At 41.5% G+C, this 23,603-nt stretch overlaps 1 protein-coding gene across 1 annotated transcript in view; it reads right to left on the bottom strand.

Moving 5' to 3' along the window:
• The window catches only part of GUCY2F (guanylate cyclase 2F, retinal), a 92,659-nt gene extending 71,072 nt beyond the window's left edge, over positions 1-21,587 (bottom strand). The window contains exons 1-2 of the mRNA XM_019955606.2: positions 20,785-21,587; positions 7,886-8,187 (exon numbers count right to left, since the gene is read on the bottom strand). Of these exons, the coding sequence (XP_019811165.2) occupies positions 7,886-8,187; positions 20,785-21,514 (1,032 nt within the window). The 5' untranslated portion in view covers positions 21,515-21,587. The remainder of the gene's footprint in view (positions 1-7,885; positions 8,188-20,784) is intronic.
• Positions 21,588-23,603: the final 2,016 nt, after the last annotated feature.

Here is a 23,603-nt window from a genome sequence, read left to right on the forward strand (position 1 = left end):
CGTGTCCAACTCCATCGACCCTATGGACCGCGACCCCACCAGGCTCCGCTGTCCATGGGATTTTCCCAGCAAGAATCAAGAGTGGATTGCCATTTTCTCCTCCAGGGGGGTCTTCCCAACCCATTGATCAAACCCATGTCTCCTGCGTCTCCTGCATTGCAGGCAGATTCTTTACCAGTGAGCCACCAGAGGAGCCCCAAACGATCCAATAAATCCATTCAAATCAAAGTATTAGTCTCTTAGTAATGTTACTTTGAGTAAAGTACTAGACATGGGAAATTATCTAATTTTTTAAAAGGCTATTGTGTGGTTGAATGGTCAGGTTCTGGTACTTCTGGTATTAGACTTGGGTTGGAATCCTAGCTCTGCCACTTGCCAGCTGTATGACGGTGGACAAGTTACCTTGAGCCTCAGTTTCATCACCCATATATGGATTTCAATCAGTTTACTCGCTTAGTCATGACAACTCGTTGCGACCCCATACACTTGATAATACCTCATTTATAGGCTTGGACTGAAGATTCAATGAGACCATTTATGTAAATTACCCGGTACAAAATAAGCGTGGACTACATGATAGCTGCTATTGCTTGTATTTCAGAAGAGGAGCACAGGGCTCTGGTAATATCATCCTAGAAGTTAGTATTCAAGATCCTTGTTCCAGTCTTGATTTCATCACCAATAAATAACAGAGTCCCAGTTTTAGACCCAGTGTCCTTAGCATCCTGAAATGGTAAACCTGTTCACCTTATTGGGGGAAAGATCTTGTTTCTATTTTGCTTTCCATTACATTACCTGCAGAATGCCTAGGCCATCATCATAATAAAAATAACAACATTAATAATAACAATCAACATTTATTGAGGAGTCATTAGGTGCCAGCCAAGCTCTTTTATGTGTATTAACTCATTTAATCTTCACAATAATTGTATGAGGTAGGTACTGTTATTATTCCCAATTTAAAATTAGTGAAGATATGGTGAGCTTAAGTAAATTTGCAGTACTTTTCCCTCAGAGCCCATGCTCTTACTTACCATGTTATAACTGAGCTTAATAAATACATGCTAAATTAATTAATGGATGGTAAACTAACCAATAAAAGAGTATCATGTATACCTTTTGTAACTTCTATTTTCCTTTCATGGCTTCCTTATTAAAGACAGAAAAATCAAATTTTTTTCTTCACTCTCTTCCCCTTCTCAAACATCACTCCCAAACACCAAGGAGAACAAGAAGCAGAAACAGTGAAACTCAACATCTAATGGTATTGCTGCTGCTACTGCTTCAGTTGCTTCAGTCGTGTCCGACTCTGTGTGACCCCATAGATGGCAGCCCACGAGGCTCCCCCATCCCTGGGATTCTCCAGGCAAGAATACTGGAGTGGGTTGCCATTTCCTTCTCCAGTGCATGAAACTGAAAAGTGAAAGTGAAGTCGCTGAGTCTTGTCTGACTCTTAGCGACCCCACAGACTGCGGCCCACCAGGCTCCTCTGTCTATGGGATTTTCCAGGCAAGAGTGCTGGAGTAGGGTGCCATTGCCTTCTCCACTAATGGTATTAGGAGACATCTATAATCTTGAACCACAGAATATGAAGATAGAAACCTGCTTAGCAGACTGGAGGGAGATTAAATTTAAGTACCTGAAGAGGGGAATATTGGTAAGCAACAAGGAGATTTGCCCCTGTGAAACCTGGAAGGGCTTAGGAGTTAGAGGCGCTATGCACAGAAGTGGGGGTTAGGCAGAGCACTAAAAGAGGGGTAGCTTTGAATGTGTGTGTACAGAACAGTTAGATTTCTGCCATCTACCTCTACCAAGGAGAGCCGAATCTCTGCAGGAAACAGGTTAAACTGATTCAGAGCAGCTCCAGAGCTGGAACACTTGACCCAAAGGACAGTGAAAATGAGGTGAGCCATAGAAAAATGAATTATGAAGCTAAAGTGTTCATACTTAATGATGAAAATCCCAGTCTACTTCTCCCAACATGGCTCCTAGAACAGTGACAACCAGGATTACAACTCCCAGAAGGAGATCGAAGCATTCTTCTCTGAAGAAAGTGACTAGCCCAAGAGGCAAGATCTACAGATATTGACATGCACACAAAAAAAACAGCTGGCAAGTCAATTCCCTGATACTTAAACCTACAGGTCAACATGCCCTCCATGGACATAAACCTTCAAATCCTTCTTTTAAAGCTTCATTGTTAAATATAACCAGACAGCCAGGATCATCACTTAAGGAAAGCTTCCAAGATTAAATAGAGAGACCAAAACAAAGAAATATGAAAAATTAGGAACTGAGAGAGACACAAAGAGCAAAGGAAAACCTCAAAGAAACTATAATGAGTATCTTCAGAGAAATAAGAGAAAATTATATATTCTTGAAACAAAAGCAGGATGCTATAACAAAATAGAATGAAACAAGAATTAATTCTTGGAAATTAAAAACATGATGGCAAAAAAACTTAATCAGTAAAAGAGTCAGAACACAAAATTGAGGAACTCTTTCAGGAAAAACCACTAAAAACAAAGATACGAGTGATACAAGGGAACTAATAAGACAATTTAAAAATTCAACCCAGAAAAAAAAATCAACCCAGGCAATCTTATATCAACTAGTGGTATTTCCAGAAAGTACAAAGACAATGTTGTTGAGGAAATTATCAAAAAAAAAGAAAGAAAATTTTCTAGGCAGAAGGAACTTCTAGATTGAAAGGCCCTACCAAATGTACAGCACAATACATGTCAAAAATCCAGGCATAATCATGAAATTTCATTACATAAGGAATAAAGAGATAACCTTAAAAGTTTCCAGGGAAGATAAGGAGGAGTAAAAACACATTACATAAAAGGATCAGGAATAAGAATGACACTGGAGTTCTCAACACCAATGATGGAAATAAGAAAAAGTGCCGTGTCTTCAAAGTGCTAATAGAAAATAATTTTTAATCTATATTTATGCTATGCTGTGCTAAGTCACTGGGAGAAGGCAATGGCACCCCACTCCAGTACTCTTGCCTGGAAAATCCCATGGACAGAGGAGCCTGGTGGGCTGCAGTCCATGGGGTCGCTAAGAGTCGGGCACGACTGAGTAACTTCACTTTCACTTTTCACTTTCATGCATTGGAGGAGGAAATGGCAACCTACTCCAGTGTTCTTGCCTGGAGAATCCCAGGGACGGCGGGGCCTGGTGGGCTGCCGTCTATGGGGTCGCACAGAGTCGGACATGACTGAAGTGCTAAGTCACTTAGCTGTGTCTGACTCTTTGCAACCCTATGGACTGTAGCCCACCAGGCCCCTCTGTTCATGGGGATTCTCCAGGCAAGAATAATGGAGTGGTTTACTTCCAGGGGATCTTCCCATCCCAGTGACTGAACCCGTGTCTCTTAAGTCTCCTGCACTGGCATGTAGATTCTTTACCACTAGCATCACCTGGGAAGCCAACCTATATTTATGACAAGCTTAGTCAAACTATCAATCAATAGTGAAGCTAGAATAAAAGTTCACAGTGTAAAATTTTGAAAGTTTAACTCCCGTTTATCTTTCTCGTAATCTGCTAAAGGATGTGCTCCACCAAAATGAGACCGTAAACAAGAAAATGGGAGTCATGAGAGTCATGAATAGTGAATCCAACACAGAAGAAAGAGAAAAAGGAATTTCCAAAGTGGCAAAAAGGAAGATCCTATCATAATAGTTGTACAGCAACCTTAGGGAGCAACAAGTTTAGATTGGAATAGGAGGACAGAGAGCCTTGGGAAAAACAAATGAAATTGATAAGGGATTTAACAGATTTTGCCATGTATAAAATTGTTTTGAAAGGATTCTATAGTTTTATCAGACAGTGCAGAAAGACTTGGAAATCTAAATTAAGGGAAAAAAATAAAAATAAAACAATTATTAACTCCAGTAAAAATCAAAAGTTATAACTGAAATGAATTCTTACTATAGTATACCACATGGATTATATATGAGTGATATTTAGACAGGTAAAATATTAAAAACATAAAATATGAATTTAACTAAAAGGTGTGACATAATTGTATTGAGAGTCTGAAGGAGGGTAAGAAAGTATATAAGAGCTAACAATCTTTAACTATAATAGGAAATGAGCAAATAATATCCAAAGTAGAGTAATCAAGAAACCAGTAGCAGTGTGATATTTAGAAATATAAATACCACAAGAGAGAACTAAAAGACATGAAAGTAGTTGTTTCTGATGAAGAGTGAGAGGAAGGCCTAGGGACTTCCTTGTTGATACAAAACATTTTAGTATTTCTTGACTTTTAAAACTATGTGCATGCATTGCTTTGATAATTTTGTTTGTTTGTTTTTAATTTTTTGGAGATGCAATTGTATAAACTAAAAGGATGCAAACCATTGCTTTAAGCAATATAGCCTCTATATTTTGAATTTTCAACTCCACTGGGGAAGTTATTGGGCAAGGGAAAAATATAGCCACCTTTCTCATATATTTGTTTACTCATTTACAATTTCTCTTTCATTAGAATTTAAGCCCCATAAGATTGGAAACAATTAATGTGCTAGTAAATATTAGCAATAGCTCTAAGAGAAGGGGAAAAACCTCTTATTTGTAGCATTTACCTCTTACTTGTAGCATTTACCAATTTATGTGGCATAAATATTCTCAACGCCTGATTCAATCTACCAATATGATGCCAGTGAACACAGTGTTGGGAAAAGAGGCACACAATTGGCTTTTATGAACTGGCTCCAATTCTACTGACAAAAATCCTGTCTTGTTTACTCTTATCTGAAGTTCAGCATAGTGCATGGCACATGGTATGTGCGTAATAAATAGCTGTTGATCTGTTGATTGAACAAGAAAAAAAAAAACAGGAGTCCAGGGGTAAGCAAAGGAACTATTGAGCAATTCTTTGCCAATAATCATAAAACTTCAAGAGAGTAGGAAGCTGAAGTCAGACTGTAACTTAGAGGCTAGGTCACCATCAACCAATAAGGTCATTAACCAAAAACAAAAGGTGAAAAGGAAGTAGCTGTAAGTCAAGCACTCTGCTAGTCACTTTACCCATATTGCTTTGTTTAATCTTCCCAACAATCCTAACAGCTGTAGATTACTAACCCACTTTACAGATGGTAAAATTGAGACTCAAAAATCTAAGTAATTTCCCCAAGGGTAGACAGCTAGCAAAAGGAAAAGCTGAGATTTAAACCAAGTTTGTCTAACTCTTTACCATATGCTCTTTCTGCTATACTAGCTGCCTTTAAAAATACCTTTTAGCAAGGTAATTTAGGGGAAAGGGGGTTTTTGTTTATCAGAGATGCGAAAATAATTATCTTACACTTCTATCACTCTTTGGTTATGAAGGCAAAGCCAAGGCACCTGCAAAGTGGGGGCAGAAATGCATCTAAACAAGCTTTCTTTATATATAAGCTTTAGAGTCTTTGTTTTCGCTCTATTTCCTTGTCTAAAGCACAGTACAGGCTGCCTAGCAACCAAACTAATGGTGTCTTTTTTTACCTTAATTACCTTATGTTTTCCACAGCTCAAAGAGATTGGATCAACTATTAAGAGCAAAAGGTCTGAAATTTTTGTATCAAAATATCTGCTCACATACACGTATTACACACACAGATACACACACCCATGTGCCCGTGCACACACACACACACTTCTTTCTATGTCCCTCAATCCTGTGATTAAAGTAAAAAAAAAATGATTTAGTCTTGTATCTATATGATACCATATCATTGGATAAAAAGTACAAAAATTCACCATCTGGTTGCTTGCCTGTGAATACACCAAACAACTGGCTTGAGCAACCATTCTTGGCAGTCTGCAGGATTCTTGCCACTCTTTACCAAATCAATGAATTGTTTTTAATAAATATATGTGTGTCTCCTAAAAGAAAGATTTATTATAAACTTATCAGTGGCAATAAAGTTCAAATCCAAAACTGTTAATATCTGTGCTAGTTACTTTTTTTATTAGAACAAGAATCAGCAAAATCTTTGCTATCAATACTCAGGACAGAAAGAGATAAGAAAACCTAGGGTTGACCTTTCTATCCATTCAGATAGAAAGGCAGTGCACAGAATAAAGGAATAAATAATATACACAAAGGAGAAGATCATGGAGAATGTGTTAGGCACAATCAATTGCCTACACGACAGCCTTCTTCCTTGCTAATGGAATCTCAATTTTAATTGTGCATACTTTTTCAGCAACCATAGGGTCAGTCACAATGGTCTCATTCTTCTTTCTAAATTATTCAATTTAGCATGAGTATGGGACATGACTGATCAGGAAAGTATGGCGAGAAGTCTGCTTGAAGAGATTCTTGGCAAGATTTCCTCACTTTTAAAAAGAGACACAAGAAAGGGACATTTCTCACTTCCGTTTGTAGACAGTTCCACTTGGATGTGCTGTCTGGAACTGTAGCAGTCATCTTGGGACCAGGAGAGTAACCAGCATGAGAGCAAGCCAGCATACGATGGTTGTAAAGTGAAAAAGTGAAAATAACCTGGTTCACTGATAATGTCATTGAACAGCTGAATTAACTGACCCTAAAGTCCCCATATCTTCCAGTTTTGGAAAAAAAAATTACTTGGGTTATCTTGTGTTGAGCTTTCTGTTAGTTACAGCCAGAGCATTATAACTAATACACTATGCTAGCAAATGCTAGAACTTTTCAACTTATTTATGTGCCATTCTAAATACTTCTAAAAATGAGTGCCTTCTATGTCTGGCCTCTAAGCTACAAACAAAAACTCCCTCTATATTTTTTCTGATGTAACTATCTTTGGCCTCCCCATCTTTGTTTCATATTCCTTGTCTTCTTTTTATTTCTCCCTCTTTGTTTTTGTCTTTTGTCCATTTTTTGATCCATTTTGTTTTTGTCCATTCATTTCTCTGCTTTCTTCCTGTCTCCACTATTTTTTCTTCCACTAGTCCCTCTGGCTGTGATTTGAATCTGAAATATGTTTATATATATACTCAACTATACATATATATCTATATATATTATTTCTTATATATTATTAGGGAGGAATTCTTCCCCATTCCCAAAGATTCCTTTCATATACAGACAGCCCTACTAGCAAAACAAACACTGAACTTCTTCACCACCTTACTCATTCCTTCCCACAAAGGAGGAGTGACTTTGACTGATCCATTTGGAAACAGAATTAAACATGTGGATCCCAGGCCATCCTAACTTCTTTCTCTTAAGAGTGAGCTCCCTATAGGGAGTACATACTCCACTATGCTCTTTTAGGTTACACATTTAAATGAAAGGCATGCCCTCATGGGGCAGGAATATAGAGGTCTGGTAATGCTGGTGACTAGATGGAGAAGGCTGATCAATCTTCAGATTCAATAGTGGGAAACTCAAATACACATAGACAGAAGCTGTATTCCCCAATACCAGCTTTATCAATAATGAAGCCAGTATCTTCTTACATACCAGCTGTTATTGTTGAATTGATCAGAACTTGGGTCAGAAATAGGATTCATTTTTACTAGGCTCCTTTGAACAGCACTTATATGTATGTGTGTGTGTATATGTGTATATATATATATGTATATATATATATATATAAAATATGTATTTTAGCACTAGTATATATTAAAGTTTTGTGTCCCTATTCTTAAACACATTTTGTTTCTTTTTCATGGTTGTATGCTGTCATTATGGGTAGCTTGAAGATAAAAAATAAAAATAAAAACTCCAATAATGTGTCTTTGTTTTACAAAAGTTTTTTGCAAACAAAAGGTGTTTTTAACTTGTGTGCAGTTGCCTATTATTGACTGAGTTTCCTCAGGAATAGAGGCACTTGATAGGAAAAATATTTACCTTCCTGATTTTTGAGTTTTTCTGATCATGATTAATTTGTGAATCTGCACTTACTTGATCTGACTCCAGCTTCTCAGGAATTTCACCTCTAGCTGCTGCCTCCTCAAAGGCTTGATAGAAGGTCTTTTCTTGGGACTCTACTGTGATGGTCAACACAGCATCATAGGCTTCCCGGAGTTTTGGGTTGTTCCTTAAAACCTGGTAGGGGGTATGCTTATAAGGTAAACTGTAGAGCAGGGTGTCATAGGGAACAAAGACATAGGTGCCATCAGTCATTTGCAGATCGTGAGCCCATTCCAAGAGATGCGTCTGAGTCTCTCCCCCAATCAAAGTCGAATGCATACACATGATGATTACTGAAACCAACAAAGCAGGGAGGTTATGGCGGCAAAATGTTAGTAAGATACAGAACTAAACACTACAGATTGGGAGAAACAAATAAATGTACTATAACCAATTTGTAAATGATATCTATCTTATGTCTTCAAGATGAGCAAGATATTGAAACCTTGAGCTGAGGCTGAGGTATTTTCAGGGACTCTGATTAGGCAATAGGGAAAAATCAGACGTGTTTACAGGTTGCAGTGTCGAACACTAGACGGGAATAAGAACAAAGTTACCAAGTGGGAGGTAGCATAATGAAAGGCTTTGGAGTTAGAAGACCTAGGTTTATATCCTAATGTCACCACTTACTAGCTGTATGCCCACCCTTAGGTAAGTTACTTAACCTCTCTCTGCCTAAATATTTACTTCAGGGGATGGTAGTGATGACTGAAGGAGGAATCCATATAATGGGCTTAACACACAGTGCTTGATAAATGGTGTATGTGTGTGTTAATTTCTCAGTCATGTCCAACTCTTTGCGATCCCATGGGTTGTAGCCAACCAGGCTCCTCTGTCCACAGGAATTCTCCAGGCAAGAATACTGGAGTGGGTAGCCATTCCCTTCTCCAGGGGATCTTCCCAACCCAAGGATCGAAACGGAGTCTCCTGATTGCAAGCAGATTCTTTAGTGGCTGAGCCACAAGGGAAGCCCTCAATAAATGGTAACTATTATTATACCTAAGAATAAAACACCTAGAAGAAGATGGGAGATTTTCCCATAGCCACTGTTGCTTTTTATTGCCTACCTCCAACAAACATACATTCTAACAGATGTTGACCAAGTGTTCCCACACTTACCAAGGCCATTATAGAACATGAATGGCACTAACTCATACTCTGCTATAATATTACAGGTGATCTGTTCAATTTTTGAAAATCCCACTTCCTTATAATTGGAGTTACTCTGCATTCACTCCAATTCTTCCTAGACTTATGAAACTATGTTGTTTGGCAAGGCTATGCTAGAATAGAGTGGATTGGCCACGGTTGAAGAATGGCAGCTAGATAATGAGACTGAAAGTCTTATATCCAATTTCGCCCTTGGCACGCTAAATGAGTTTAGTTTAAGTCCACTTGTGCTTCAGCGCCCACATCTTTAAAATGTAGATTCCAATGCATTTCACAGGTACATTGAGTGGTTTAATTAGATAATGCCTGGCAAGTACTCTGAGCTCCTTGAAGAAAGGCAAAGACCCTACTGCCATTGGTAAATATTAATTATACATGCTTACATGGAAACTTTAATCTCAGGAACTGAGTATGCTTAAACTACGTTCAATGACTGATGTTGGGCATTTACATATTGCTTCCTATATTTTCAAAAATCTTTGCAGTTGTTAAATACCCCCAGAAAATTTCTTCTTTGAGGTAGAGCTAGTATCCTTCATTTTTTAAGGCATACCTAGTAAGTTATGAAGTTGATTTAAACACCAAACACACACACCCACCCACACATACACCATAACTTGAATTTTCAAATGACCTTTTAGCTCCTTCAGTATTATTATCCTGAGAGGTTCTACATATATTCTGATGCACAAACTTTCCACTGAAGACTCTAGGGATATCTTGGGAGCTAGTTCATGAACCACACAAGGAATTCAACCTCCCTGATTCATAATCACACATTGTATAGTGGGGAAATTGAGTGGCAGGGAGGTCTGACAAGGCAATGATTGGATTTAGAAGAAAAAATAGGACCGAAGGTCCAGAGTTCCCTAAATTTGGCTATACCATTAAATACGAATCACTGTGGTCAAGTTGGTACAGTCACATGTCCATTGAGGGGGAAATTGAGTTTTGTCAGGTGCTTCAGGTAGCTGGCCAGTTCTTCCAACAGTACCTCTGGCAAGTAGGTTAGTATTGGCATCTTTCTTCTACAAAGACAGATTAATTGATGAGACCAAGGTTACCCAAGAGAGATAAAATTCATTTAATTAACTTGTGCATGCATGCTGAGCTAAGTCACTTCAGTCGTGTCTGACTCTTTGTGACACTATGGACAGTAGCCCGCCAGGCTCCTCTGTCCATGGGAATCTCCAGGCAAGAATACTGGAGTGGGTTGCCATTTCCTTCTCCAGGGGATCTTCCCAGTCCAGGGATTGAACTGAGGTCTGTTATGTCTACCTGCATTGGCAGGCGGGTCCTTTACTACTAGCGCCACCTGGGAAAGGAATATTAAAATTACTTCACTGAATGGAAAACATATAAAACTAAGTGCTTTGTGTTGGTTGAAATACAACAAATATTTTAACATACACTATGTGTACCGGGTGCTGCAGTGTGCCAGCCAGATGCAACCTTCAGTAATGAAACATTCTTTCTCCTAGCTTTTGGGATTGTTTGGAGATAATAGCTGATACCTCCCTCGGAACTGGTCTCAGGTGAGGAGAACCACCTTTCCCAAGATTGTATCCCCTCAGTAGTGTACTGGAGCCGGCTCATGCTGGTTCACAAGAGCCAATGGTTATATTTTCAGGGATTTTCTGAGCTAGTTAATGTCATGTTGGTAGCTTGAAATTGGCCATGGTGGGCATTACAAAACCATGGGAATCAGCAAATGCTACAAATCAGGGCTTTTCCCTCCTCCCCCATAAACTGGCTGTTAAACAATTATTATCACACTGTGAAATGAAAATATCTCCTGCCATATTAATCAGCAAGAAATGTCACAGCCATCAGCGATTTCTGGCCTCCAAATGTGAATGAGGGTTCCCAAAACTGCAATCCACCGGATGCTGCCGCCCCCCACCATGATTGCTGAGGAGCTGGGGATGCAAGAAGCAAGGTGAACAAGGACACAGGATTGCCCCCAAAGGCTGAGCTGCATGTGAAGGGAGTGAATCCAGCGAGCCCAGAGGCTTGCATCTGCCCTTACACAGAATGCTAAATTCCTTAACTTGATACCTGATCTTTGATGATCAGACTGCCTGCTCCCCTTGTCACAAACTTGCATATAGCCTGACTTCCCCTCCTGCCTCCTTGGAGCAGTTTTCTCAGAGCTACTGAGATGCTGTCTCCCAGGCTCAGAGTCCTGAACATTCCCACCAAATAAAATAACTCTCTACTTTCAGGTTGTGACTGTATTTTTTAAGTCAACAACACTGCATGCCTTTCTCTGCATCAGCCTATGCCCAGTGACTGGTCAATATGGAGGCATAAAGGCCAACACTCCTTAATTCTGGACAATTCTGAAAGGCCATCCCAGCTGCAGAGTTCCCCCTGGGACTGGCTGGGACCTTTGTTGTGGCTGCATGACAGTTTAATTTCTCTCTTTCCAACCCTACTGCTGTCTCTCCTTCACAGACGTTGTCCTTGAAAGCAATCCCCCAATAAGCTTCCTGCAGACAAATCTCCATCTGCCATACTTTTTTTCCAGGGTACCAACTTATGACACTGGTTTAGATCCCCACTGTACACTGAACTGACATCCATCATGGCACTTACAAGATGTATTGCCCTTATTTATTTATGTCAGCCTCTACTATGAAACCATGAGTTCCCTGAAGCAAAAAAACAAAAAACAAAAAACTGTATTTTATTTATTTCTGTATCCTGGTACATAATTATGCACCAAGTATACAATGAATATTTGAAAATTTCAGAAACAGAAGTTATGAACTGGGTATCTTTTGTGGGTTCCTTGAGATGTGAGACATGGGCATTTCAGATTGTTAGTGTGGAGGAACAATTCAAAGGGATATTTGCTGGGCAGGTAGATACTAACATGCCTGTCTTTAATGCTTGTGCCATTAACTATGCTCAAGACCTTACCCTCAACCTGAACCTCTATTTTTAATTTTCCTTTCATTGGCCCACACGGAGGTCATTTCAGGCAAAGAGTCAGAATTTTTATGACTGGAAAGACTCTTTGAGACCATCTACCTCCTCTTACTCCCTCATCATTTTACAGATGATGAAATGGAAGACTCAAGAGGGAACAATCACAGTATACTCTATTTTTTGCAAGGTAAGACTTTGCTATTGAACATGATTAAAACAGAAAGCATAAATACTGAATTCAAACAACACCAGCTTAATTTAATAGATTGTGTGCTTCGTGAATAAGGATTTATGGATGCACCTGTTCTACATGATTATTTTACTAAATAGCTTTATTATCTCAAAATGACATTCATTAAAATGGGATTTTACCTGTAAGTTGTCAGGAAAGGATTAGTAGACAGAAACCTTAAATCCTTGGCAAGGTCTAGGTCAACAGGTAATCATTGAATAATATTAATCTGTAAGTTTCCGTCCTGATTGTTAACTGTCAGGCCACTCTATGGCCTAAACAAGGACCAGGAAACACATCCTCCTGAGCTCCCATCTCACCAGGATATGATACTAGCACTTTCTCTGAGCCACCTGAGCCCCACTTGAGTTGTCTAACAGCTATGTCTTCATACTGTGGTACACACTATGGCAGGGTGCTCAGAACCCTTCAATGCTAGCAGCAGGAAATGTCATGAAACTCTAGAAGCTAATTCCCAAGTCACTCAACTCCTACTTCTCTTCCTATATTAAAATACTCTATCTAATACTTCCTTGAGATATAGAAACTGTGTTTCTCCAAAAGCAAAGTTTATTTCTCCCAGATTCCTGGCTATAGAGTGCTTAGTGGAGAAATCTGAGCCCAGTCTCACATCTTGTGAGATGAAAATGTTTTCACTAGCTAGTGCTGAAGAAGTTCTTTAGAAGTCCTATTCACACTGTGAATAACCTACAACACTGAGCCTACAACACTGCTCCCAATCCACAGAAACCCTCCATTCTACTGTCCTTGATTTTCATTTTAACCTTTTGTGACATTTCCTACCACTGCTACTGCTAAGTCGCTTCAGTTGTGTCCGACTCTATGCGACCCCATAGACGGCAGCCCACCAGGCTCCCCCGTCCCTGGGATTCTCCAGGCAAGAACACTAGAGTGGGTTGCCATTTCCTTCTCCAATACATGAAAGTGAAAAGTGAAAGTGAAGTCACTCAGTCCTGTCTGACTCTTAGCGACCCCATGGACTGCAGCCCACCAGGCTCCTCCATCCATGGGATTTTCCAGGCAAGAGTACTGGAGTGAGGTGCCATTGCCTTCTCCATTCCTACCACTAGCATTCATCTTAACCTATTTCATGTTAACGGATATTGAGAGAGATGGGAGAGAATAAGCAGTCCAGAGTGGGAAGGGGGTATCCAGTGTGATTTATCCCAGGTCTCACATTCCCCCAGGATTCACACCCATGAGGCCACAGCCTGATAGAAGCAGATTCACACCATTCTCCTCTCAGCTCTCCCCCACCCACTCTATAAAAAGGATACATAACTAGAATCTGCATGTTTCCCAACCACCACCCCAAAGTGTGATTCAGTGCAGGATGCCCCCAAAAACCATACTTTTAGAACACCACAGTACATGATGTGTGGTTATTTCTATCAATTAAGGACACCACACGCATTTTTAGCCTTAAGTCCTGAGACCACCACTTACGTACCTGCCACCAGTGTTGAACTGGTTCAAGTAGCTCAGCATGCTGTCAGACACATATTACATTCAATGGCCATTCTGTCTGTATTAGATCATGCTTTTTCATACCCAGTAAAACTGATATTACAAGTACTTTTACTGCCTTCACATTACTGCGCAGCTTACATTTTTAATATTCCTTTATATCTTGCAACATATGTTTTGTTCAACTTTTCCTAAACCGCTATGCAGATCTGTGTGTGTGTGTGTGTGTATGTTCAAACACACACAAGAGTTGTGTCCGACTCTTTTTAACCCCATGGACTATAGGCCGCCAGGCTCCTCTGTCCATTGGATTTTCCAGGCAAGAATACTGGAGTGGGTTGCCGTTTCCTTCTCCAGGGGATCTTCCTGACCCAGGCATCAAACCCGTGTCTCCTGCATTGGAAGGCAGATTCTTTACCACTGAGCCACCAAGGAAGCCCAGATGAGGGCTTTAAATGCAGGAAGCCTAGATGTTTATAGATTTTCTCTTGGGCTGGGTCTTCAATAATTATATCATCACTGATAGTGGACCCATTCATGAGAGCAAGTTGTCCTTTCACCATTCACATTGATTTACATTAACTATACCAAATTCCCTATCAGCACTAAGGTTCTTGGTCATAGTATTATACTATCACTATTGTTACTACTGTAGGAAAAATGGGATAATGTTTATCACTTGGAGGCACTTAAAAGAATTTCATCAGTGGGCCCAGAGAGAAAAATGGAAGGGCTGCATTATACACCATGGAACACAGGATCTGAAGTGAGTATGCCTTAGGGGCATTCCTCAAGTACATAAGAGGCAGTAGAGCTTAAGTCTTTCATTAAACCAGTGATTCTCAAAGTATGATCCTGGAACCATCAGCATCAGCACTACCTTGAGCTGGTTAGAAATGCAAATTCTAGGGCTCTATTCCAGCACTTCCCCACCCCCACCCCCAACCCCCAACCCCCCCCCCACCCCGCCCAGTCAGAAACTCTGGAGGAGGGATGTAAGCCTTCCAGGGGATTCTGCCCACACTTAGGTTTAAGAGGCACTACTTTAGATCAACCTGAATACGTAGCCTAGCCCTCCTACTCACTAGTTACGTGATATTGGGCAACCATTTAACCTCTCTTAGCCTCCAAATCAGAGAAGGCAATGGCACCCCACTCCAGTACTCTTGCCTGGAAAATTCCACAGAGGGAGGAGCCTGGTAGGCTGCAGTCCATGGGATCGCTGAGGGTCAGACACAACTGAGCGACTTCACTTTCACTTTTAACTTTCATGCACTGGAGAAGGAAATGGCAACCCACTCCAGTATTCTTGCCTGGAGAATCCCAGGGACAGAGGAGCCTGGTGGGCTGCTGTCTATGGGATCGCACAGAGTCGGACACAACTGAAGCGACTTAGCAGCAGCAGCAGCCTCCAAATCTCATCCATGAAAGTGAAAGTGTTAGTCACTAAGTCCTGTCCAACTCTTTGCAACCCCATGAACTGTAGCCCATCAGGCTCCTCTGTCCATGGGATTCTCCAGGCAAGAATATTGGAGTGGGTAGCCATTCCCTTCTTCATGGGATCTTTCCGACCCAGGGTTCAAACCTGAGTCTCCTGCATTGCAGGCAGATTCTTTACCAGCCTTTGTCCACTCACTAGTTATGTGGTATTGGGCAAGTATTTAATCTCTCTTAGACTCCAAAGTCTCACCCATAAAGTGCATTTAATAGTAATTGGCCTTAGTTTACAGGGCTGTTGCAAAAATTGAATGAGATGGCCCATATAAAACCCTTGCAAAATGACTAACATATAGTAAATACTCAATAAATATTAGCTTTTATCATGTTGTCATTATTACTGGTGTTTTTTTTTTTTTTTTTTTTTGGTGTGTGTGTGGTACGGGGAGGGAGGTGGGAGGGGGGTTTGGGATGGGGAACACGTGTATACCTGTGGCGGATTCATGTTGATGTATGGCAAAACCAATACAATATTGTAAAGTAATTAACCTCCAATTAAAATAAATAAATTTATATTAAAAAAAAAAAAGAATCTTCAACAGATGGCAGAGGCTGGCCAGATCCCTGACAATGAGGTAGTAATAAGGTATCTGATTTTGAAGAACAAGAGAAAGACATTCTGACAGTGTCCTAGTTACTGAACATCATATTGTAACTAAGCATTCCCAATTTGGAAGGATTTAAAGGAATCCCCAAATGGTTCAACAGCCTGGTAAACCCAAATTGAAAGGATTTCACAATCAGCCAAGCATTGATAGGCAAAAAGGTGAGGAGAAGGGAGGAGGGATTGAAATAGCCATTTGAAAAGTTCTCTAAAGAGCTTTTCAGTGGGGCCTCCTGCTAGTCTTTGTGAGAATTAGCAAAAGAACTTCTGGGTAATTGCAATTCCACAGGTGCTCAGCCTGTGAGAGATGCTTTTTCCTGCCACTGGATCAAAACCTCCAACAGAACTCATGGTTTAAGAAGTGGAGAGTGAACGAATTTTGGCCCTCATGTCCACTCAGCTAGGTTCCCTTGTGTAGGGCCAACTTCCATAACCACACACAGCAGCCCTGACCATAAGTTGAGGCCTTTGTCTTTGATCAATATCTCTCCTTTATGAGTTTTTCAGAAACAAAGATAATTGGTAATTGCCTCTGAAGCTTAAAGGAAATGAGCTGACAATCTGGGAGAAACGGAATACCGACTTCTCTGGGACTTCATTTACCCCATTCTTTGATTTAGTGATGTCTGTATCTACCTACTTGTTATGTGAGAGCCACAGGTGTTGTAAAACTTAAAAGAGAATACCTTTCTCCTGGATAACCCAGAGGATTAAATGACATTATCTATATGCAAATACCTTGTAAACTGTAGAGTTTTCATTGTCTCAGTGGCAGCCTCTAATAACGCCCCCGCTGTTTCCCCTTCCGAAAGCCCACAACCATTATTATTGTTATGATCATCTTTACAATTAAATTTTATCATTGTCTTGCTGTCGTATAAGCACAATTTAGACCGGTTTCTAAGAAATATATTCCTTCTGACTCCAGTAAGGTGCCAGTGAGCACTCATGCTTATGCTCATATTCAGTCACTCAGTTGTGTCTGACTCTTTGCAACCCTATGGACTGCAGCCCACCAGGCTCCTCTGTCCATGGGATTCTCCAGGCAAGAATACTGGAGTGGGTTGCCATTTCCTTCTCCAGGGGCTCTTCCCGACCCAGGGATTGAACCCATGTCTCCTGCCTTAGCAGGCAGATTCTTTACAACTGAGCCACCCAGAAGCCCAGTGAGCACCAGAAACATAAATTTATGTGAAAGAGAAGTGGCATACCAGCCAGTAATAAGCTAACTTTCTCTACCCTCGCTCCCCACCACTACGTCTCATGCCACCACCACTGCCACTGTCACGTGGGGCTGTGGTCACTGTTATTGTGAGTAGGTCAGACGAAATCAGTCTTCCAACTATTTCCATTACTTCCAAACATTGCCAGTCCTCTCCAAAGGAAGGGATCCCTTTCTACTATATTTTGTACATCCCAAAAGGTCCTACCCTGAAGGTTTGTTTGCGGGTCCATAGTGTTAAGAAGTAGCTTCATATCCAGCAGAATAAGGAAGAGGCCAGGTCCTGCCTTGCTCAGTCCTTCTCAGCTGAGGTCACCACAAAAACCTTAGTGCTTTTTCAGTTATGATAGTTAACAGCTAGGAATACTATTACCATATTATACTATACTGTATAAATACTATATACAGTATTATCATATTTCTAGTCCCAGTCAAAAGGTGCTAGAAAATCAGCTAGAAATGTCAACCACAAATTGGCACTTGTCATGGGTGCTTGCCATCTACCTCTACAAGGATTGAATCATGTGCCGCTCCAGCTGCTGACCTTCAACACCCCTTGAAGGAGTTCAGGGTGGAAAGCAGAGATGAGGCACTCTGTGCTCCAGCAAACTGGCAGGACAGGTCCTCAGACAGTTAGATATTTTCAGGAGCTAACTTTATGACCCCAATTCTTGTATCTCCTTGTATCTAGAAAAGCACTAAAATCATTCATGGTGATGGCTGTTTCTTAAGACTAGCACAGGCTTCCCAAGACCAGCAGAAACTTTCTACAAAAAAATATGTGCTTGATTGCATGTACTCCTCCTTCACCAAAATCACATATATACTGTCCTTTCCCCTTGCCTCTTTGGAGCAGTTTCTCAGAGATATCTGAGGTGCTGTCTCCCGGGCTGCTGTCCTCATATTGCCCCAGATAAAACTTACTCACAACTCTCACATTGTGTGTGTGTGTGTGTGTGTTTTTAGTCAACAGAGATTTGATCTAGTATGTGCTGAATCTGGTGTACTGTAACTGTCCTCACTTGTTCTGTTGGCCCAATCCATACTCATTGGGGCTTCCTTCATAGCTCAGTCAGTAAAGAATCTGCCTGCAATGCAGGAGACCCAGGTTCCACGGAACCTGGCAGGCTACAGTCCATGGGGTTGCAAGAGTCAGACATGACTTAGTGACAAAATCACCACCATACTCCTTAGCTTCCAACTTAGTTTCTCACCAGATCTCCCATTCTCTGATGGGACCAGAGATGTGCCCTGAACCTCAGGCTTCGTGGCTAAAGTCCTGATACTCAATTTACATTCATACTCTGAATCCTGCTTCTCATGCTCCTAATGGCTGGTACACTACTGTCAATGATCAAGTGGACACTAAGTTTACCTTAAGACTCACTCCTCTTCTGCAAATCCTTCTACCATATCCCACGAACCACTTGGGGTGCCCTCAGATACCAACAACTAGCTGTGCCAAGTGTGAGTACCACACACTCTTGGATACTGCACACTGAACTGCCAGAGGTCATACTCAGACCACAGATCAACCAATGGCTCAGTTTCCCTGCATCCACCCCCAACCTACCCACATTCTGATTCATGTTGCTGAGGTCCCAGCATGCCTCATCTGAGTCTGCCTATGTTTTGTCAGAAACCCAGGGTAAAATCCTTGCAAGCACAGCTTTGTCTTCACTCACTTTGTCTTTCTGAGTCCTTATTGCACTTTCTGTTGCTTCTCTCCCTATTCAGGGTCTTCCTTTGTTCCATAACCACATACCGTCCTCTCTAGGTTTCCAGGATCCCACCTCCATTCTGCCCCCATCTACTCTCTCACCCCCATCTTAAAATTTTCATTCCCTTAGTAAGCTGATTCACACTGTTATACAGAAAACAATCTGATTAAACAAAGTCATATTAAGAAAAAATATCTGGTAACTTAAAGTAGGGAAAGTTTATTTGCATTTTCATGAACTTGAAGCAATGGTTCTTGACTCTAGCTTTATTTTGCAAGCACCTGGGAAGCTACTTAAAGTACCTTTGCTGGGCCCTCACCACCAGAACATCAGGATATCCGGAGGTGGCACTCTGGCTCCAATCATTTTGAATAGATGTCCAGGTATTTCCAGTGTGCAGGTGGAGTGAGAACCATTGACCTAAGGGAACGAATCTCTAATAGTAGGGCGATAATAAGTGTATTTGCTACCTCCCTGCCTCAAAAGAGTTGTGGGTGCTGAGCACTCAATCCTAACTTCTCTCAGTCTGAAAACCCAAAGAGCTTTGGGGCCTGGATTTATTTAACATTTCATGGTAGGGAACAAAATGTCATTTTAAAGAGTATACTATTTAGAATGGGTGGGATGTGAAATGCTCATGGAATGTAAACTTGCAGGAGACACTGGGCTTCATGAAGATTTGTAACATATTATAAAGTTATGATATTAAATATGTTAGCTTGTTTCTGGCATGACTCTTCCCTGGAAATGGCTTTATATCTTTGAAAATAATTTTGTGCTCTGCTTTGAAAGTATCAGGGTCTATTATGAAGTAATCAGAGCCATACTGATTGCTTAACATTTATAGGATCTTGTAGACTGCAGCTAGAAGCAGACTACTGTAGTTCCTGGAATTAAATATTCTTGCCCTCATCCTCCCAAAATGATCATAATTAAGGTCCAATACTGGAGACACTCAAAACTTAAACTGAGCTTCTAGGTACAGGCCAGCCCCAAGCTGGACCATTCTCTAACAAGTGCATTGTTATGTTAAGGAAATGACTGGGACCAAGACTAATCCTAGAAGTAATCAGTTTGACAAGTAGTTTCTGAGCTATCTGTCTTAAAGTGATGGAATGACTGCAATAGCGGATGAGCAGTGTTCCCACAAATCACTGCTACTTTCCAGAAAAAGGTAAGGTGGAGATTAAACAATTAGAATAGAAAAAAAAATCAAGACCCAGTGTCACAAGGGCTTGCAGTAAGTATATGTAGAACACATCCATCTGATTTAAGAAGATCAGGAAGAGTCCTCCCCTTCCCCAAAATGCACCCAACTTGCCCTCAGTCAGTGGGTCAGTTGGCTGCTTCACAGTTGCTCCATGGTCTCTGCAAGAATCATCTTTGAACAGAAAACTTCTCTTGGAAGGGGAATGGTTACAATTTGGGTAGGTTTCTCATTTTAATATGCTTTCTTTTATCAGCTATGTCCCTCCATATCAGCCCATTGTATGCTGCAGAGAGAGAAAAACCCTGTTTTCAAGGACTGGAAAGCAAGAAGGGGTGGGTGTGCATTTTGGAGTCCAGAGAAGACACGTTCTAAGTGAGAGGTGATGAACCAGGGGCACCGGGCACCTATGAGGGAAAGTACCCAGAAGGGAATCAAAAGGAAATCTCACTTCAGTGACTAGACTGGACAAAAATAAAGCTCTAAGAACACCCCTTCTCGGCTGATCTGAAACTGCCGAGGTCCTAAGAGCATGGAGGGTGTGTGGCCACAGCTGCTCTTGATGCTAATCTTCCCCACTGAGGTGCTGAAAGCAGGCACTGGCACCCAAGGGCATTTGAACCACAGAGGTCTTTGTACTTGTACTCAGTTCATAAAATAGGCTCTGTTGAAGCAGGACAGTCTTGGGGCCTGAGTGTGATTGAAAGGGGGCAAATGCATGAAGAACTGGGGAGTAATGTGCTATCCTAGGCTGTGAGGGTTAGAAACCTTTCACTGAAGCCACATTGAAAGCTGAGCCCCGAGAAAGCACTCACTGCGAATTCTATCTGCCTGGCGAATCTGCTGGAGAGCTTTCTGGATGCTTTGGCTGTCTTGTCCTGTGGTCAGGACGACCCCTACTGGTAGGCCGCGGCTCCGAAGAGCACTTGCAACTCGATAGGCTGTGTGCACCCAAATGTCTTCATCTGAGGAAATGACTCCAGCGTGAGCCCACTGGAAATATTTCATGACAGTTAGCAGCACCCGGATGGGAGAAGGGAGGGTCCGAGAAAAAGTCGGGTGGCTATTTTTACTGTCTAATTCATAATTCACGCAAGCCCAGGAGAAAATCCCTTTGTCCCAGCTGTTTCCCAGGAGCGAGGCTGCCTCGCAGTAGCCAGGGTTGGCAGGTCCAATAAACCCTGAGGCCATCTGGTGGTGGGAAATGAAACTGGAGAGAGCCCTGGAAGCCTGGCAGTCTTCATTGAAAATCACATATTCAAGAGAGTGACCCAGGTCCAAGGCTGGGTCCTTGTTGATCCGCTCAGTGGCTAACTGAGCAGCAATCTCAGGCAGGGCCTTTGAGAACAATGGATCACAAGTCCAAGGGCCAACCACCCCTATCTTGTAGGGTGGCGCCCACACCTGTAGTGGGAGAGACATAAGGACCAAGAGCCACAAACACCACAGGAGCTTGAAAGATGCAAGGCCATGTTGTCCTCGCTGTCTTCCCAGAGTCACGAACCAGAGCATAAGGTGGGAGAAAGGCCAGGGTGCCAAGAACATAGCCCTCCTGCTTCCAGCAGGCTAATGAAGAAATACTGCAAGGTGATTCTGTTGTTCCGAGACTGACAGTGGGGTGTCCAAGTGCCTGTCAATCAGAAGAAAAGGTATATTACTCCCATTATTCCTGAAGCTTCTGGAAATAAAAATTATGAAAGGAATGTGTGTGTTAGTTGCTCAGTTGTGTCCAACCTTTTGCGACCCATGGACTGGAGCCCGCTAGGCTCCTCTATCCATGGTATTTTTCAGGCAAGAATACTGGAGTGGGTTGCCATTTCCTCCTCCAGGGCATCTTCCCAACCCAGGAATCGATCCCGTGTCTCCTGTGTTGCTTGCATTGCAGGCTGATTCTTTACCCACTGAGCCATGAAAAGAATGGCAGTCCCTAAACTGTAAGTTTCTCTCCCCGACCCTGATCAAACTCTTCCTGTTCCTCTAGTTCTTGTAATCCTTATCTCAGGAGATGACACCTCCATCTATACTTGCTCTGGTCAGAAACCTAGCAATCAGCTGAGATTCTTTCTTCTGCCTCTCACTCAATCCATCCCCAATTACTGTTGATTCAACTTCAGCAATAGCTGCTCATCTCATAGGATTACATAAGGATTACATGGATTAAAACATACAGCAAATGCTTTTAACATTTAATATTTTAACATAATAACATAATTAATGTTATTTTAGTGATATTATTATTATTATAGTTTCAAATATGTCCAATTTTCTTGACCACACTGCCCTCTTGGGGCCAGATGCAGATGTTAATAGATAATGGCAAAGCAGAGTAAAACGTGCTATGATTGAAGTAGCCCAGACAGAGGAAGATAGAGAGGGTCATCCAAGCCCAAATTTCAGGGGAGTAGAAGAGGGACTGCCATTCCTTTCATGGCTCAGTGGGTAAAGAATCCTCCTGCAATGCAAGAGACACAGGAGACATGGGCTCAATCCCTGGGTTGGGAAGATCCCCTGGAAAAGGAAATGGTAACCCACTCCAGTATTCTTGCCTGAAGAATCCCATGGACAGAGGAGCCTGGTTGGCTCCAGTCCATGGGTCGCAAAGGGTTGGACATGACTGAGCAACTAACACACACAGAAGAGGGAAGAGGAGGGAGGTCTCTCTGAGTTCAGCTTCAAAGAAAAGTTAGCCAGGTGAATGGGGTTGCCAGGGGGTGGCCTTCCAGGCAAAAGGAACAATATGAAGTAAAGACCAGAGGTGGAAAAAGGAAAAGGATATATTGATATTAGATTCTCAGAATTCCAAGACATTTGTTCTGCTCAGGTCTGTGGTGTCAACCAAGGCAGGGGCCAGATCACCAAGAGTCTTATATATCATTTATAAGCTTTTAGATTTAATCATGTAGATAATAGATTTAAGCAGAGAAATGGTATTATAAGATTGCTATTTTTTTAAAGATTACTCAAATAACAGGGCAGAGAATGGGTTGAAAGATGGCAGGGAGACCAGTTTTGAGGCTATTGTAGTAATCCATATGAGAAATGGTGGATTTCCCTGGTGGTCCAGTGGTTAAGAATCTGCTTGCCAATGCAGGGGATGCACATTTGATTCCTGGTTGGGGAACTAAGATCGCACATTCCTTAAGGCTATGGAGCCCACATGCCACAACTAGAGACTAGCTGGTATGCCACAATGAAGATCCCACATGCCTCAATTAAGACCCAGTGCAGCCAAATAAATAACTATTTTTTAAGCCTTAAAAAATATCACTCACCTAGAGCCAGACATTCTGGAATGCGAAGTCAAATGGGCCTTAGGAAGCATCACTACAAACAAAGCTAGTGGAGGTGAAGGAATTCCAGTTGAGCTAGTTCAAATCCTAAAAGATGATGCTGTGAAAGTGCTGCACTCAATATGCCAGCAAATTTGGAAAACTCAGCACTGGCCACAGGACTGGAAAAGGTCAGTTTTCATTCCAGTCCCAAAGAAAGGCAATGCCAAAGAATGTTCAAACTACCGTACTATTGCACTCATCTCACACGCTAGCAAAATAATGCTCAAAATTCTCCAAGCCAGACTTCAATAATACTTGAGCCATGAATTTCCAGATGTTCAAGCTGGTTTTAGAAAAGGCAG

This window comes from Bos indicus, chromosome X, assembly GCF_029378745.1.
Source record: "Bos indicus isolate NIAB-ARS_2022 breed Sahiwal x Tharparkar chromosome X, NIAB-ARS_B.indTharparkar_mat_pri_1.0, whole genome shotgun sequence".
NCBI classification, from domain to species: domain Eukaryota; kingdom Metazoa; phylum Chordata; class Mammalia; order Artiodactyla; family Bovidae; genus Bos; species Bos indicus.